The sequence below is a fragment of the Stegodyphus dumicola genome, chromosome 9 (genome assembly GCF_044657685.1).
Source record: "Stegodyphus dumicola isolate Sdum_Otavi_A_Nest chromosome 9, ASM4465768v1".
In the NCBI taxonomy this organism is placed as follows: Eukaryota; Metazoa; Arthropoda; class Arachnida; order Araneae; family Eresidae; genus Stegodyphus; species Stegodyphus dumicola.
Genome location: NC_140776.1, coordinates 82,723,136 through 82,739,142, shown reverse-complemented (window position 1 = coordinate 82,739,142; position 16,007 = coordinate 82,723,136). Strand labels below are relative to the sequence as shown.

General features: G+C 32.2%; 1 protein-coding gene and 1 non-coding gene across 2 annotated transcripts in view; both read right to left on the bottom strand.

The window, feature by feature from the left end:
- The window catches only part of LOC118194225 (adenosine deaminase-like), a 56,291-nt gene that overhangs the window by 14,651 nt on the left and 25,633 nt on the right, over nucleotides 1-16,007 (bottom strand). The window contains exons 2-5 of the mRNA XM_035365443.2: nucleotides 15,320-15,381; nucleotides 10,100-10,222; nucleotides 6,138-6,391; nucleotides 4,202-4,323 (exon numbers count right to left, since the gene is read on the bottom strand). Coding sequence (XP_035221334.1) covers nucleotides 4,202-4,323; nucleotides 6,138-6,391; nucleotides 10,100-10,222; nucleotides 15,320-15,381 — 561 coding nt within the window. The remainder of the gene's footprint in view (nucleotides 1-4,201; nucleotides 4,324-6,137; nucleotides 6,392-10,099; nucleotides 10,223-15,319; nucleotides 15,382-16,007) is intronic.
- TRNAA-GGC (transfer RNA alanine (anticodon GGC)) lies at nucleotides 3,193-3,266 on the bottom strand. Its single transcript has one exon. It is a non-coding gene; the product is annotated as a tRNA-Ala (tRNA).

Genomic DNA, 16,007 nt, shown 5'->3' with positions numbered 1-16,007 from the left:
GTTGAATAAGATCAGTTCGAAATCTACATTTTTCCTTCGGTGGTGCCCTAAAAGTAATAGTTGGAATTTAGAGGCATTTATACTGATCCGCCACTTCCGACGCCAATGTTCAGCAGCACGGTTTTCGAATGCATCCGCCTCTGTATGCGTTTGACGGCATTTTCCGGACTGAGAGAACATGAGAGGATGGCTGTATCATCAGCATGCTGTGAAACAGTTGTTATTATCATCAAATAACGAAAGATCCATTGCTTAGATAAGATATAAGAGGGGACCTAAATTTGAACCCTGAGCAACACCGGCTTGGATTTGTTTGTGTGGAGAGTAGTATTTACCGCATCTGATACTAAATGACCTATTGGTGATGAATGAATAAGAAACATGTGTCTTGTGACATGGAGCGGGGTCATTTTATATACGAGTCCGTTATGCTAGAGGCGGTCAAAAGCTTTGGCCATGTCTAGCATAAGGAAAGCTGTCGTTTGATGTTTATGAATTGCCGCACTTATAAAAACGAGCTGCATGGATGTGGAAAGCCCCTTTCAAAAACCGTACTGCTGCTAAGGCAGCGAGCTCAGTACTGAATCCAGGCGTTTGTTAAGTGATTTTTTTCGAAGATTTTGCCTAGCGTTGGTAGTAGACTTATCGGAGGGTGGTTTTCTACCCGTGTATAATCTTTTCCTGGCTTGGGGATGAGAATTATAGTAGCGTATTTCCATGCTTTTCGAAACTCGCTCATAAAGAAGCATGCATTGAAAATCCCACTTAGTTTGGGGATGTATCTTCTAGGTAGATTTTTGGCCATTTCATTTGAGATATTATCTTTACCCGGGATTTTAAGGTTGTGTAATTTTGAGATAATATTGCTAACTTCAGTTGGAGTGGTATAATTTGGTAAATTCCTGGCGGGGTTTGAAGAAGACATCTTTCAATCGTGTTATTTACATATTCAATGAAGTTTGGGTCAGAAGGATTTGCGTTGGGTGTGAATTGTTCGGTAAAATGTTTAGCAAAAGTGTTTGCCTTCTCCTCATCCGTGTATAAGTGTTCGCTGTTTTTCCTCAGGGGCACGTTCTTAGTTCTGTTCTGTTTGCTTTCTGCTTTCTAATACCTTTCTAAAATGCGCCATCCTCTACATTAAGGTTATCAATCTTGTTATTTCACATGGCGGTGCGGTGTTCATCAATTAGTTTTTTTTTTAACTGATGATTTTTTAACTGATTGTTCATTCTATTGATTAATGACTTCAATGTCGGGTCACGTGAATACATGTAAAGTTTACGAAGTCTGTTGCGTACGCGTATCATATTTTATGTCGTGGGGAAATTTTAAATGATTTTTGTTTGTGATTATTTCCACAGTAGCATTTTTGAAGGCGCTATTTATGTGATTAGTAATATTTTGAATAACTCCTATAACTAACAATATCCTCTACGGTTTTGATGAGAGGGGGGCAGTAAATGGGATTTGCTTGCTTGCGAGGTTTTGCAATTTTGTCCAATCCGTAATTTTAATGCTATGTTCCTTTTCAACTTTATAGACTCCCAAGTGCGAAAAGACTGGTACGCGATCTGGTGATAGATCATTTATCACTTCCGTAGCGATGGGGAAGTTTGTAGAGAAGAGAAAAAAGGTCTAGGATGTTTGGATATTGTCTAATATTAGTAGCGCGGAATGTGAAGTCATTAGGTGGTGCAAGTAAAATGGATTATTGAAAAGGAGTTGTACAAAATTTCACCGTTTTTGTTTGTCTTACGACATCCCCAGCTTGTGCGCTTGGCGTTTAGGTCTCCACCTAATAATGTAGGAAATGGATTGCTTAGTAGATTAATAATTTGTTGGTCTTGGAGATTAAATGAGGGGGGTTATAAAAGACGCACACAGTCACGCCGCCCCAGTTTGGAATGTGCACAATGGCCCTAACCTCTTCAAATCCTTTGCTATTGTCAGCATGATGGAAGCTTGAGTTGAAACTGCTTTTTACATAAATGAGTGCTCCTCCTTCTCTATGTCTAATTCTATCGCAAATGCAGCTGCGATAATTTGGTATACGAAGTGAGTGTGCCATCGTAGCCTGTGTTTCTGTGTTGAGGGCAATGTCGATGTTATGTGTATGCATAAAGTCTTGTTATTCTCCTACTTTGTTAGTGAGGTTTTGAGTCTTCCATGTCAAAATTGTAACCGGATTAATTTTATGCTGCGGCCTAAGGTTCATAAGTTATGACCACTTTAAGGTGAAGTCATTAGGAGGTGACTCATCAGGGAGGACGTATGAGTGGTACGAAAGATCATGAGTTTTAAAAAGGGAAGTCATTTATGGATGTGTATCCGATTTTTTTTGTGTGTATTTCGGATTGCCCGTCATCTTTTTTCTTAGCAGTGAAGTTCGTGAGGCCTTCCTTTTTCAACATTTCGTTGAAGTCTTTCCAGTTGAATTTAGAATATTCGATACAAATGAACAGATAGGTCTGCACTTAAATTTTATTTATAAATGGTCAACCGTAATGATTCTATTTAAAGCAATTAAAAACTTGGAATGGGTAGCAGGTCATTGGGCACATTAAACTGGCCCCATCACATTTTTAAATTATGTTTCACTGATGGACAAATTTGAATTAAGTTAGAATAGCATTTAAGGGCAATATTTGAAAAGTAAAAGCTAGACTATATTGAATAATATATTAATGTATATGATTCAATGCGGTCTTGATATTAGTAATACTTTATACGTCTAACTCATAAAATCTCAGCTAGGAGCTTGCAAATATTTTTTAAAAAAATTTTAATTCTTTATATGGGTAACTTTTCGGAATTTATTTCAGAAGTGTAATAGGTACCGAATACTCAAATAGCTGAAGTTCTAATATTTTTTTTAGAAATTCACAGTTTTTATTTCAGTATCACTGTTATGAAATTCATTATTAATGCGGCAAAATTTCAAAAATGTTTCACATTTAAAAATATATTTCTCTTTAAAATATTTTATCTACACCCAGTTGAGTATTAAACCTTTCCGTTATGAGATCATTAATATATGGTATGAGAAAGTTTCTTAGATAATTTCAACAGTGCTATGAATGTCAGAAAAAGTTTTAAATACATTAAGTTGTAGAGACATTAGGTATTTTTTTTTTTTTTTTTTTTTTTTTTTTTTTTTTTTTTTCAAAGCGGGAGCGATGAAAAATTAGCAGTCGTCTTCGCCGGGAATCGAACCACGGACCTCTGGAATGCCGGACCAGCGTGCAGAACCACTACACCACGAAGGCACAATAGGAAGGAGGGAGAAATACCTTATATACTCCCCTTATTAAAGGGCGAATGTGGTTTTTAAGGGGCCCAATCGCCAAATCCTGGGTGTGGAGAATCCTCATCCAACACCCTTTTAGTTCGGGGGGGGCACTGTAGAAACATTAGATATTTTTGGAAGCAGGCAAGAGGAAAAATTAACAGTCGCCTTCGCCGGGAATCGAACCACGGACCTCTGGAATACCGGCCCAGCGTGCAGAACCACTACACCACGAAGACACGCCAGGAAAGCGGGAGAAATATCTTATTAATTGAATTTTAAAGTATAGCATATATATTAAAAAAAGATTTAAATTGTTAAGAAGTGCGTTTGTTGCTTTTAAATCTCTGAGTTTGTTAATCAGTTACAATTAAAAGATAAATTAGGATCTTACGTTATATCAAATGGCAAGATTTTAGAAACTTGTTATTATTTTTGTCACGTGGAAAGTAAATTAAAAATCTTATATTTGGCTCAATTGTAATACTTGCCAAATCACGTGGGTGATAAATGCATGTAGTGTAATCTGATGTAATGTAATGGTACAAACATTTTGGAAAGAATGACCTTTTAAGGAAGCATCTAACTTTTCGGTGCGTCTTCTCATGAAGTAAATAGTTAGCAGGTCTAGCTAGCAAATGAAAGACCATGATTCGAATACCACCAAGAACAAATCTTATTTTTTTGTTTCTGTTTCCTGCTTCAAAAAATTTATTAGTTACCTGTACAAACTAAAAACCGTCACAAAGACTTATAAAAAATCTCCTGCGCATTAATATATAAAATAAAATGTTTTAAAGTGTATAAGTCTGAATGCTTTCGAAGATATCTTCATCAAAACTTAAACTCGAAATTCCTGACGTGGAAACTTCATATCAAACTTTCAAAACTTAAGATACTGGAAATGTGAATTACCTTGAAAACCTCGATGTCTTCCGGTGCCGCTAAACTCGTTGCTTCGTCGCCGGCGATATCAATTCCTACCACACCCATCCTCTGGAATTCCACACACAGTTGCAAGATTTCATTTGACCATTCTAGGAAACAAAAGTTTTAATTAAAGCACATCCGGGATATGTCTGAGAGTGATGATAGTCCTGTGTGATAAAAGAAAGGAAACAAAAGCACTAGCACTTGAAAAAGTATTATGCATATATTCAAGTCATCCATTTCATTCGAGAACATACTCCTCAGTAACAAAAATAGCGTATTCACTTTGAATAATTTGCACGCATATGTTCAATAAGATTCCATTGTCAGTTATTTAAAACAGTTTAAATATAAATAATAATATACATATATATCCCCAGGTTAAATGTGAATAAGTAGTTTAATGCAACGAATTCCTTCGCAAGTTTCTCTTAAAAATATGTATGTAACATTTTAAAATAAATTATTATCTCTACCGAAAAAATCCTTTGAAATTATCTTTGATATCTCTGAAAATTTTCATATTTGATAATGAAGCCTCAGTAGGCTGCTCCTTCTCTGCACACAATTTATATGCGCTACGGTAAGCAAGACAAATGTATCTCTTATTTTTACATCTTACTCATATATAACAATCAAAGGGCAACTGCGAAGAGAAGGTCAGGCTCTAATCTGCCAATTCTAAGTGGTGACGAGTTATCGCTCGTCCCATTTTACTCTGATAGTTTCCATAAAATCATAAATCCTTTTGAAAACAGAACTTTTGAGAAATCAGCTGTGCCTTTGAGTGAATCAAACCCGAAACTTTCCGTTTACGTACTGTATGCACTACTTTCTACATAGCAAGGGCACACGGAAAGATGCTTTAATTTCCTTACATTACAACAAGAGACCCAACTCTCACTGGAAACTTAATTTCGTTTTCATCCAGGTAATACATTAACTAACCTAAACCTCAGAAAATATTTCAAGAACAAATTGTTACAACAATACGATCGAAATTTCTAATAACTTAATGAATGACATATCTTGTAATTTTTAAACAAATATTTCTGAAATTTGACTAAATACCAAGTAATTTTTAATAATATTGAAGAAAAGTACTTCAGTTTGAAATTTAAAATCAAATAAAATACTACTGCAGATTGATTTTATATTTTTAGGAAATCTCTGCGTACTTCGAGGTAAACTGAGAATGTTTCTTTGAAAAGAAGAATCAATATGTAAACACAATGTCCATCTAAGTTTGTATTCTAGTAGTTTTAAATAAAACATTAATATTTCCACTATTTAAGCTAAAATCTCTTTATTTTGTAAAACGTTTTTAGAATAACGAATAACTGTGTTGTTGTTGTTCAACTCTCTCATACTTTATCTCAACGGATAGCGTATCGGTTGGAAAAAAACATCTATTTTTAAAACATGAGTGCAATATGATGCACTTTATACAATATGATGATATTCATGCAGAATGATATATCCGATTTCAAATATTCATGAAGTATATTTCTTATTCAAAAGATCCATTTGAATTATGAATTAGGAAATCCAAAAACGAACAGGACCAACCGAATTTTCTAATCAAGAACTATTAATTAGCTATTCTCTCTGAAAATATGTCCTTTTATTCAAGCAAAAAAATTGGTTTCATTTAAATTATTTTTTTTCTCAACTTCCGGATCTTAACTATCGATCGAGATGAGACTATTAGATTTTTCAAGTTTTAAAGAAGTAAAAACGTCGCGTAACGTTTACTGACTTTTAGTTTTCACAGACAGAAAGATGAACTTGTAGTCAGTTTACATTCCATTTGTTTCTATTACAAACTTATGTATTCGTGAATTACAACCGTCATAATTCTATATGTAGTAAACAAAATTGACGTACATAAATTTCTTAAACTCTCCAAGAAAAAATATACCTGGACGGCTGCGAAAACAACACAAAATGCTTCTAACAGACAGATTGAAATCTGCTGCGCCTCTAGAAAGACCTCTATTTACGCACATCACCACTTCTCTTGGTGTAAGAGGATCTGATTGGCCTCCTCTTGCGAATCCATGCATTGAAGAAAACAGATGAGGGCAATAACGAACTTCTGCGTATAAAATTCCTTGGGAGACTGCATCTTCGCAAAATTCGTAGGCTATTCTCTCGATGGCTATAGGATCCCCTCTAGAGTGCAATAACATAAAATAAACAATAAAATAACTTTAAAAACTTGCATAACCAAACTAATCTTATTTTGATGTATTCTACATGTTTTATTTGTTAAGATTTTTAAGGGCTTTAAGATATTGAGAAGAATTGCTGTAAAAAAGCACACACAAGAAAATTAGGTTAAAGGAATTTAAGTAAAGAATTTAATTCCTTCCATTTTGGACAAGTACTAGTTTCCTTAATATTTAATAGCGCATTTATTTATTTCCAGACTCATATTTAAAAAACTGCATAAACTTGTATAAAATTTTATCCAATTAAAGATGAAATCTTATAAACAATCGAAAGCATGATATCCATTTAACTTTAATGTGATGGTGAAGAAATTTTTAGCATAATGTGCAAACCAAATTTTTGTCATATTTGCAACTGAAATTGAAAATTTAACTATAGTTTTTGTGATTGGAAAAGTTCTAAAATGATGTTTATCTAATCTTATATCATTTTACTAACACAATCAATGCATACTCAGTTCCAAGAAAATTCAATTTTGCACTGAAATATTTGTTTATTTTTTGTAACCTCTTTGGATCAGTATGGAATGTTAACTTAAAGCAAATTTGCCTAAATACAAAGTTAGTATCTTCATTTCTAACATTGACATATTAAAAATAATAGGATGAACATCAATGAGCAATAGTTTTGCTTAATAATCACCCCATTTGAAGAGCCCATTCCCATCTTTCATCATTGACCATCAAATAAACTAGATTAGTTTTAAAAATGCTCGACAATGCTAGCTGGAAGAAATTTTCAGTGCAATAATCCTGCATTGGCATATGAAAAATTACTCATTTCTTTACTATTGAATAGGTGAAGAAAAGTTCAGTATCCAGTCTTAAAAAAAAAACTTTATATTTTTGGTATGGTTTCTCCATTTTAACTGCATCTCAAGAAAAGTACTTCAGTGGAATTAAATTTATGTAGTTAGTTTCAGAAATCTGATAGAAACGCAATTATTAAAATGGAAGTCTTCCTATTCTGATTTATGTCATCAATATTTTCTATGTAGCTTCCGAAACAGCCTTAGCAGTCAGTTTAAGTAAAAACGGATTTATGTATACATAAAAATTAGCTTCTCATCTTGAATGGAGGTCTAAAGTGTGGATTTCATGATATAAAAATTAACTTCATAAATATTGCTATGGAAATATTCTTTGATTTGGAAATTTTGAAATAATGTTAACAATTTCTTAAAATTGCTTTTTAATTTAAAAAAAAAGGTAAAGATAAAATTCTCTCCACCTTTAGGTAAGAAATAAAATCAAATAACTGGTTTAAAAAAATCTTCTATAACTGAAGAAAGTAGTGAATAAATTAATTCTCAGTTAACTAAGTCATGCGTGAGACTTTAACTATTTCATTCGAATTCCTGATTTTCAAAAATCAAAATTTTTCAGCTCTTTTAAAATTAACTACAAAGTAATATAATTCCTTAATTATATTTACTGTCATAAATTAATTGATTTACTTAACTTCTAAATGATCAGTTGTCTCTTATGAATTTTCAGATCAAGATTTTGAAAACTCCAATACATTTCTTGTTTCGAAGAATATTTTTACGGTGATATTTCATTTTGCTATTGACATTCCACCGCTGAGTTATTACGCTAACATTTTCCGCCAAGGCAAAATGTGAAACGTGCTCTCGATTTTCTCCCATTTTCTTTCGCTTTTAGCATAAATGCAAGCATGAAAGAACATTAATTTCATATCCTAAATTTAAGAAGTCCTTAAAGATTCTAAGAAAATCTTTTGTTAAAAATTTTTTAACTGTAGCATATATCAAAGTATTAAATTCGAAAACATACTGTGTTTTTATCACACTAATATCATATTATTATTACAGTATTAAGAGATGAAAAATCAAAAATATCTTCACATCACAGATATTTTAACAGTGAAATACAGCTTTGCAAACAGCAAGAAATTCTGCAGTTTCGAAAGTTTTCCATCTCATGTTTCAATCACTTCTCTTTGCTGCTACAATGAAGAGCTCAGAAATTTTTTAAATGTTTAAATGCATTTTACGAAATTAAATCTGAGAAATTAGAAACTTTTAATTACTTTTAATTTTTAAGTTTTTAGTCAGAGAAATGGTTTCAGGCTTCCAAAGTATGATTAGAGTTCTACACAATATGGAAAGTGATGTCTGCTCCGTATTGTTGAATGAGAAGTACTGTTTCATCCCTTTATAGTCCAATTTCAAGTATCAGTATGTCTAAGTGTTATCACAGCGATTGGAGAATGGATACAGGATAAAAAATTTTCAAAAACCCTAGGAAAGATGTATTGCAACAGAAAGATATTATTTCAAATACTGGCTTGCCTTTCAAGTATCCATTCCGCTTTTCAATTCTTCCATTCGTCATAGTTTAACCCTAAGTATATACAGCGTTACAAAGTTGTCAAATTCATTTATTTAACTTAACTTTTTCTATGTAGTTCAATAAAATATGACATTAAAATTTTTTTATTCATTAAAATTATACAAAAGGAAAATATCTATGATTATTAAAGTACCTGATTCAATAATGAGGATTAGTGGGGCAATGTAAAAATGTTCAAACTCAGCCGCATATTATAACTCGTAGAAATATGCAGAACAGACACCAAAATTTTGAAGTATTTTAAAAATGCTTTTAAGTGTTGAAAAAAATAGTCGTACTTTCAGTGGACGTACATTTTATCCCCTTTACGTTCTGTAATATTTTGAAGATAACTCTTTTTTGCATAGAATTTACAGTTTTACTTCACTAAGAGTGAATGATAATTGTATGTTTACATTGCTGTTGTTTAATCTTACTTTTCTACTGTCACTCCGGATAATGTGGTGTTTAGAGCAATCTCGACTGTCACTGCAGCTTGCAACTAGTCGTCTAAAACACCTTTTCGTTGGAGACGTTTAAAATATGTCAACTTAAAAGCAATCTTTGTATTTCTGGTATGGTTTCTCCATTTTAACTGCATCTCAGGAAAAATAACTTCAGTGGAATGAAATTTATGTAGTTAGTTGTAGAAATCTGATAGAAACGTAATTATTAAAATAGAAACCTTCTTATTCTGATTTATGTCATCAGCATTTTCTATGTAACTTCCGAAACAACCTTAGCAGTCAGTTTAAAGTCGACAATCTTCTCAAGTCGACAATCTTCTCAAGTGTCGACAATCTTCTCAAGAGGAGGATAGAAAATATGACACACATGATTCTATCGTTCAGAAGACTTTTGGCTAAGCTTAGAGCGGCGTTTATGCTGATAGCCTCGTGTGCTTTGCTTAAGTTAAATAATCAGATTCAAACCTCACATTTCTACTCTAAACTTTAGTATTTACAAAGAGATTACGACATTACACTTCCATGATATTCTGCAATATCGCTACATCGCTATGACTACTCTTTGCTATAGTGATTAAATCATAACAGTGATCTGTTCAGCTGATGAGAATACATTAAAATGGCTATAACATCCTCTTTTAATACAGCATGAGGATCATTATAACTAATTATAATTTTATTTCGTTACTTCTTTATAAAAACATTAAAATTACTATTTTAAATGTAATACATCGAATTAAAGTTGTTTGGGGACTAATAAGCAGAATAATTAGCTCTGTTCTAATGCATCAACTATTGGACAATTATAATAAAATATCAATACTTACGCAATGCACGGCTGTATGATATTAAAAGGTTTCAGAAATTTAGCCAATGTAGACGGGCTTTTCATACAGCATTCATCATATAGATCTTCTAATGTTTCTACCTTCAAGTCGAAACCTTTTTTCCTAAAAGAAGATAGATAATTATTGCGTCAGGAAGAGTGAAAGTATTAAATGTTAATCGTTAACCCAAAACAGCTCAATTTAAATTCATGTTCAGCCAGTAAAGATAGCAAAATGAAAATAACTATTTGAAAAATAAAATAACACAAAATTTGGGGAATTTAGCAACACTCAGTCAGTCAAGGCTAGCTGTCTTAAACCGTTTAATATAGTATTTTTCGATGAAAATTTATGGGCGACAGTCATATCATTTTAAAATCGTCATATATAACAGAATTAAGAACAGTTTTCTTCTTCAGGATTTTAAGTTGAGACTATGCTTATCTGATCTACTAGTGAAATCACCTTAAGCAATGCATTGTAATAATTAAAAGAAGGATATTAGAAGTATAAAAAATCATAAATATTTTAAATTTCTGAAATTCAAAATAAAAATTGCCCCTTCGCAATAAGCTCTTTCAATTAGAAAGAGCATCAGTTTAGAAACAGCCAATGAATTTCAGTTTCAATGGCTTTGGTGTATAAAACAGCTTCTTTACTTCATGTGGCTGTTTATCTTGGCGAGCACAAAATTTCAGCTATGAATTTCTAGTGCTGTCTGAAATATAGCAAAGCTTTCAAAAAAGGAAATCAGAATGAAAAACTAGGACTTTAGAAACAAGGGCGGGTTAAATGGCTGGCAAACCTGGCGGCCGCCAGGGGCCTCGCGCTTGGAAGGGGTCCCGTGAACACACGGACATCTGGAAATATAAGCTTTTTCTAATTAATGAACGAATATCAATTAAAACTGTTTTGGAAACTGTTTTTGAACGAATGTCAATTTAAATTGTTTCGCAACTAATTGGAAGTCATTATTTTATGTACTTTTTAAATTTTATTAGATTTTAATAAAAAAAAGCTTAATTTTGTTAAATAGCAAGATGGAATGTACCTCTTTTCAAGATAAAAAAAAATATTTGCATCATTTTTCTTGTCAATATGTATTTCAACGAATTCAACCTCTGAGAATTGATAATTTTCATAACCTATTTAATTAATATATTATTTATTTGTAAGAATTTGTAAGTTTTATTATGCATATATAATATGTATTTTCATACAAAATTATATTTTACTTTTATTTATTTTTATTTTATTTATTTATTTATTTATTTGTTATGACTAACACAGTTAATATTAGCATTCTAATTTTAAATGATCATTTCTAATTAGTTAAAGTTAATAATTAGAGCTAATATTTCCAATTATTAAACATTATTTTGGATATTTGATTTAAATAATGGTTTAATACGAGTCAGCTGCAGCTAAAATGACTGCTTTCAACTCGTGCAGTTTGAGGCAGCTGTACTGGAGCTCTAGCTTACAGCAAAAAATGCGAATTTGGAAATTCACATGGCACTGATTTGTTATTTTACTTCTCGACAAGACTACCATAAAGATGAAATGAGGTATTAAAAACATCAGATGCATCGAGATTTTAATAGGCTTATATTAGAACATTCACAAATCAGTATTTGAAATGAAATCCTGAGTTCATCACTTTGCTCTATTAATATTATTGAAATCTGAAGTATCACTATTTTCCCACTCAATTTCGCCCAATTTCCATTTTCACCAACTGAATTCCGACCAAAGTTTGATTTATAATTGCTGCATTTATAAATCAATGAATGCCAAAGACTTTATACAATCAATACAAGACCTTTCCTTCTTGTATTGATATTAATCGAAATTTTGCAGCTCATTGGCATTATTGATGAAAAACGGATCTAGCGCAGTAACAGCAGACTTTCTTTTCAATGGCCAATTAAAAGCTAAAGAAAATAATAAAAAGCCATTCCTTCTCAGAAAGAGATGATAAATATGCGATGCTTTCGACCTCATACTTCATTATTTTCTTAGTTGTAATCATATTATAACAGCAAAATGGCTTAAGGATACGACGCAGACGCCTGAGAAACTTACAGATGTAGTCAGCAATGCAAAATTAATATACAATGTCCAACTGCTTTGTTTGATAAATACATGTTTCCCACCAAACGGATCAAAAACTTAACTACACAGAACATGGAACTATGCGTCACTCCTGTTTAGTCTCAGATGAACTATCACTTTTTCATGCCTGAATTGTCTATTGCTTAAAGGAGATCTCTAGACGTTCAAATGCTGATGTCAACTATTTAATTTATTCAGACGTTTTTGCTCTTCGTGCTTGGGTTCCAAGCATCAATGAAATCTATCATTTCTGCAAGTAATAATTCAGTATAAAACTAAAAATGATTATAAATTTTGAAATGAAGAAAAAATTGTAATGTTTTCCATAATGTTCAATTGCAGCATATTTTTAAGCATAAAAACTGTAATTCAGTGTCGAAAATCAAATAAACTGTAGAAATCAACACAGCATACGAAAAATAGTATTGGAAAAAAAATGTATTTCTGACACTTGATGCACTTCTGAAAATTATAGCTGTGGATATATTTTCCAAACTACTCAAATAAAAATCAATACTTAGAGGACATAATGCTAATTATGTTACAGCTTTATTTATTCTGTAATTATTATTTATGCTGTAGATTTTTTAAAAATTGTTTTCTAGACTGTATGTTCTCAGAATGATAGCAAGCAAAGAAACAGATATCTTTTTTCTTAAAAGTTCGTATAAATGTAATTTAATTGATTCTTAATTGCTCTCACGAGCATTTTTTAGCCTCACCGGAGGAGGGGAGAGGAGGAATACAGCCAGTTTGTATGTTGCTACGATCAAACTTCAGTATCTCAGCATAGTCGAAACACCCGTTAAAGAGCTCCCTCTTTATTTTTCCCTCTTTCTCTCTCTCATGATTTCACTGAACATCTGATTAAACATCCTAAAGCATTAAGGTATTCAAGGACTTTTAGCCCCAGAAGGTAAACAAAGACACGTGTTTCGTCAATCGCGGTCATTATATCGAGAAAGGGAGAAGCATTTTTATTTCACGCATGCATTCTGAAGCTCTAAAAATGGTGATTTTTGGATTCCTGATCTTACTTTATTGAGGATTAATTCGTTATTTGAATTACGTCAAAGCAGTTAACAGCTATCTGCTTAGGGTAAGGGCTGCTTTGTTAACTAGTTTTATGATATGAAAATTTACTTCTTCTTCCCACAGTCCTTACAAATTAGTTGTCGAGTATATAAGTTGAAGGTTTAAATGTTTTAGAATTACCGCCTCTGATAGTTTCGCACTGCAGTTACGTATTATCGCCAGCTTTCCGAAAATTATTCCAGCTTTGACCGTCTTGCTAACTTGCCGGCTTTGCCAGCTTGTAATTTTAAATACCCGTAAGTAGCGAAGTTTCGTCAGTAGCACAAGTGAGGAGTTTCAAGAGTTAAATAAAAAGATAATTTTAATTTTATCATTTGTTTCAGATTAAAGTGATAATTCCCTTGGCTATCTAGTAGGGTCAGAAAAGACATTGAGTTAAGGTACTAAACGTAGCAGAACTCCTACAGTCTTTGTGAAGGGCTTCCCAAGGGTAACTATCACGTATTCAGGTTACATATGAGGAAAATCACAAAATCTCTTATATAATCAGACTTCGATAAAATTAGCAGTGTTCAGCGATTTCACCGCTCAGCCGTTGGTAGCCCCCGTTCCTGAAGAAATGATATAATTTCACGAAATTTACAAAGTAGGCAGAGTAACACTGGAAAATTTTAAATTCTTAAAATAAAAAAATGTAGTGTGAATCAGCTTGACACACATTATTTCCTGAGTTGGAAGATATCACTTATTGAAGAAGAACTAAGATCTGGTTGTTCGCAGAGCTGATGTTCAAGGATTTTTCTTTGCCATAATACCTTTTTTAGACAATTCCTAGAACAATTCAAAGAGTCATAGCTCTGGATGAAAGCCTTTTTTCAATGACTTGAACTATCTGTAAGTAAATCAACAATACTATTCAAGCTGAAAAACCAGGGAAATTACGAAACGTGCATTTACATTCGAATCTTTTGTTGATGGCTTTGAATTTTCGAGATATAAACTCTCTAAAATGACTGCTATGAATAAATCTGTATGAGTTTATGAATCAGACATCTGAAACAGCAATTGATCAGAAAGGACCTCATCTACATTCCCTTCACTTATTACGAAAGGTGCACGTGCTACCTAGATTTTGACAGTTCATATGGATAGAAAGAAAGACTTACCTAAGTATTAAGGGCAATAAAGATCAGACAACGTGTTTTAGGCATTTATGTCTTGAAACAGAAAAAGGCCTGTTGGACGCAAGCAACTGTATGGAAGTGGGTAAATATAACTGCTTGTACGCAGCTAAAAGAAAATTCTACCATTCGTTTTTCGAAGTTATCAAAAAGTCTGATAGACTGGGATTCAGCAAGTACTCACTGCGCTGAAGACATGAAGAATTTCCTTACTGATAGATGAATAGACTAAATAATTATTCCCGCCGCAGGAATGATCGTGTATCTCCAGACTATTGATGGCGGGAAATAAACAGATACATTGAAGATATAATTAAGAGAAATCAGAAAAATTTTTAAGCTTAGTCTGCAAAAGATTGAGAATTCGAGTGGAGAATTTCTGGGATAAAACCATTGGCAGTTACGTGGTCAATGATCTTAGAGCAGGTTACATGAACAAGAAATGTTTATTTAAAAAGAACTCTATTGCTAAATTTCAGAGATTACAGACTTTGGTTTTATAGGAAGTGGCATCGCAATCCTTTCAGGCCGGAATATGGGGGTTTGGAAATTTATGATGATGTTCTAGAAGAAGGTGATAAGATTGTATTTGAAGAAATGTAAATTTTTTACATGAATGTATGAATAAATGTAAATTCTTGTACCGAAAATATATGAATAAATGTAAATTGTTGCAAATAAATAAACGTAAACTGTTGTATATAAAAAATAAAGGCATAGTTTGAAAACAATTCCTAGAACAATGTGACTTTAAAAAAATTAATATAAGACCTAATTTTATTTTCAAGAAAACATGGTAGTACAGAAAAAACAGCCCATTCATTTGGTCAAATATTAGTAAATTTATTTAATGTTGCATTCAAAAAGTGCACTGATAGCAGCGACTTACTCAGCTAATTCCCAGATCGTAGTCAACCGTACACTTCCGTCCAAATGCACATGAAGCTCTATCTGAAAGAAAATAAATGCTTTAAGAAGTTTAATTTAATTATGTTTGCTTAGATATCACTTTATGTAAATACCATCCACTTATTCATAAAAAGAAATTAACAGAAATTACATTTAAAAATTACGATTTCTTTTAATATGATAACCGAAATTTTTTCTCATGTCACTTCAAAACTATAAATTATCGAAACAGATTGAACATTTTCAAGCGTAACTCGGATGATAAGAAAAAGAGATAATTTTACCGGATGATATGAAGATAAAAACAATAAGGCTAAAACAAAATGTAAAAGCAAAGTAATTAATTGAATGGATATTAGAACAAATCGGAAAATTCTAGGAGATAAGGTATTTGTTGATACTTATATATTAATCATTAATCCGAGGGTTATTCAATCAGGTTTATAATATATGTCTTTTAGAAACATCCTTTTTAAAATGGAATAATGCTGAAATTTTTTCACGAAAATTATTAATTAGACATATTTTAAATTAAATTTATTTAAAATTCCATCAATTAGATAAATTATAAGAACAAAATTAGCAAAACGAAAAAGGCGAATGTGATTGTCACTGAGTCAATAGACATTGGTGATTAGTAGATTGAAGTTCACAGTATGGATAAGAGA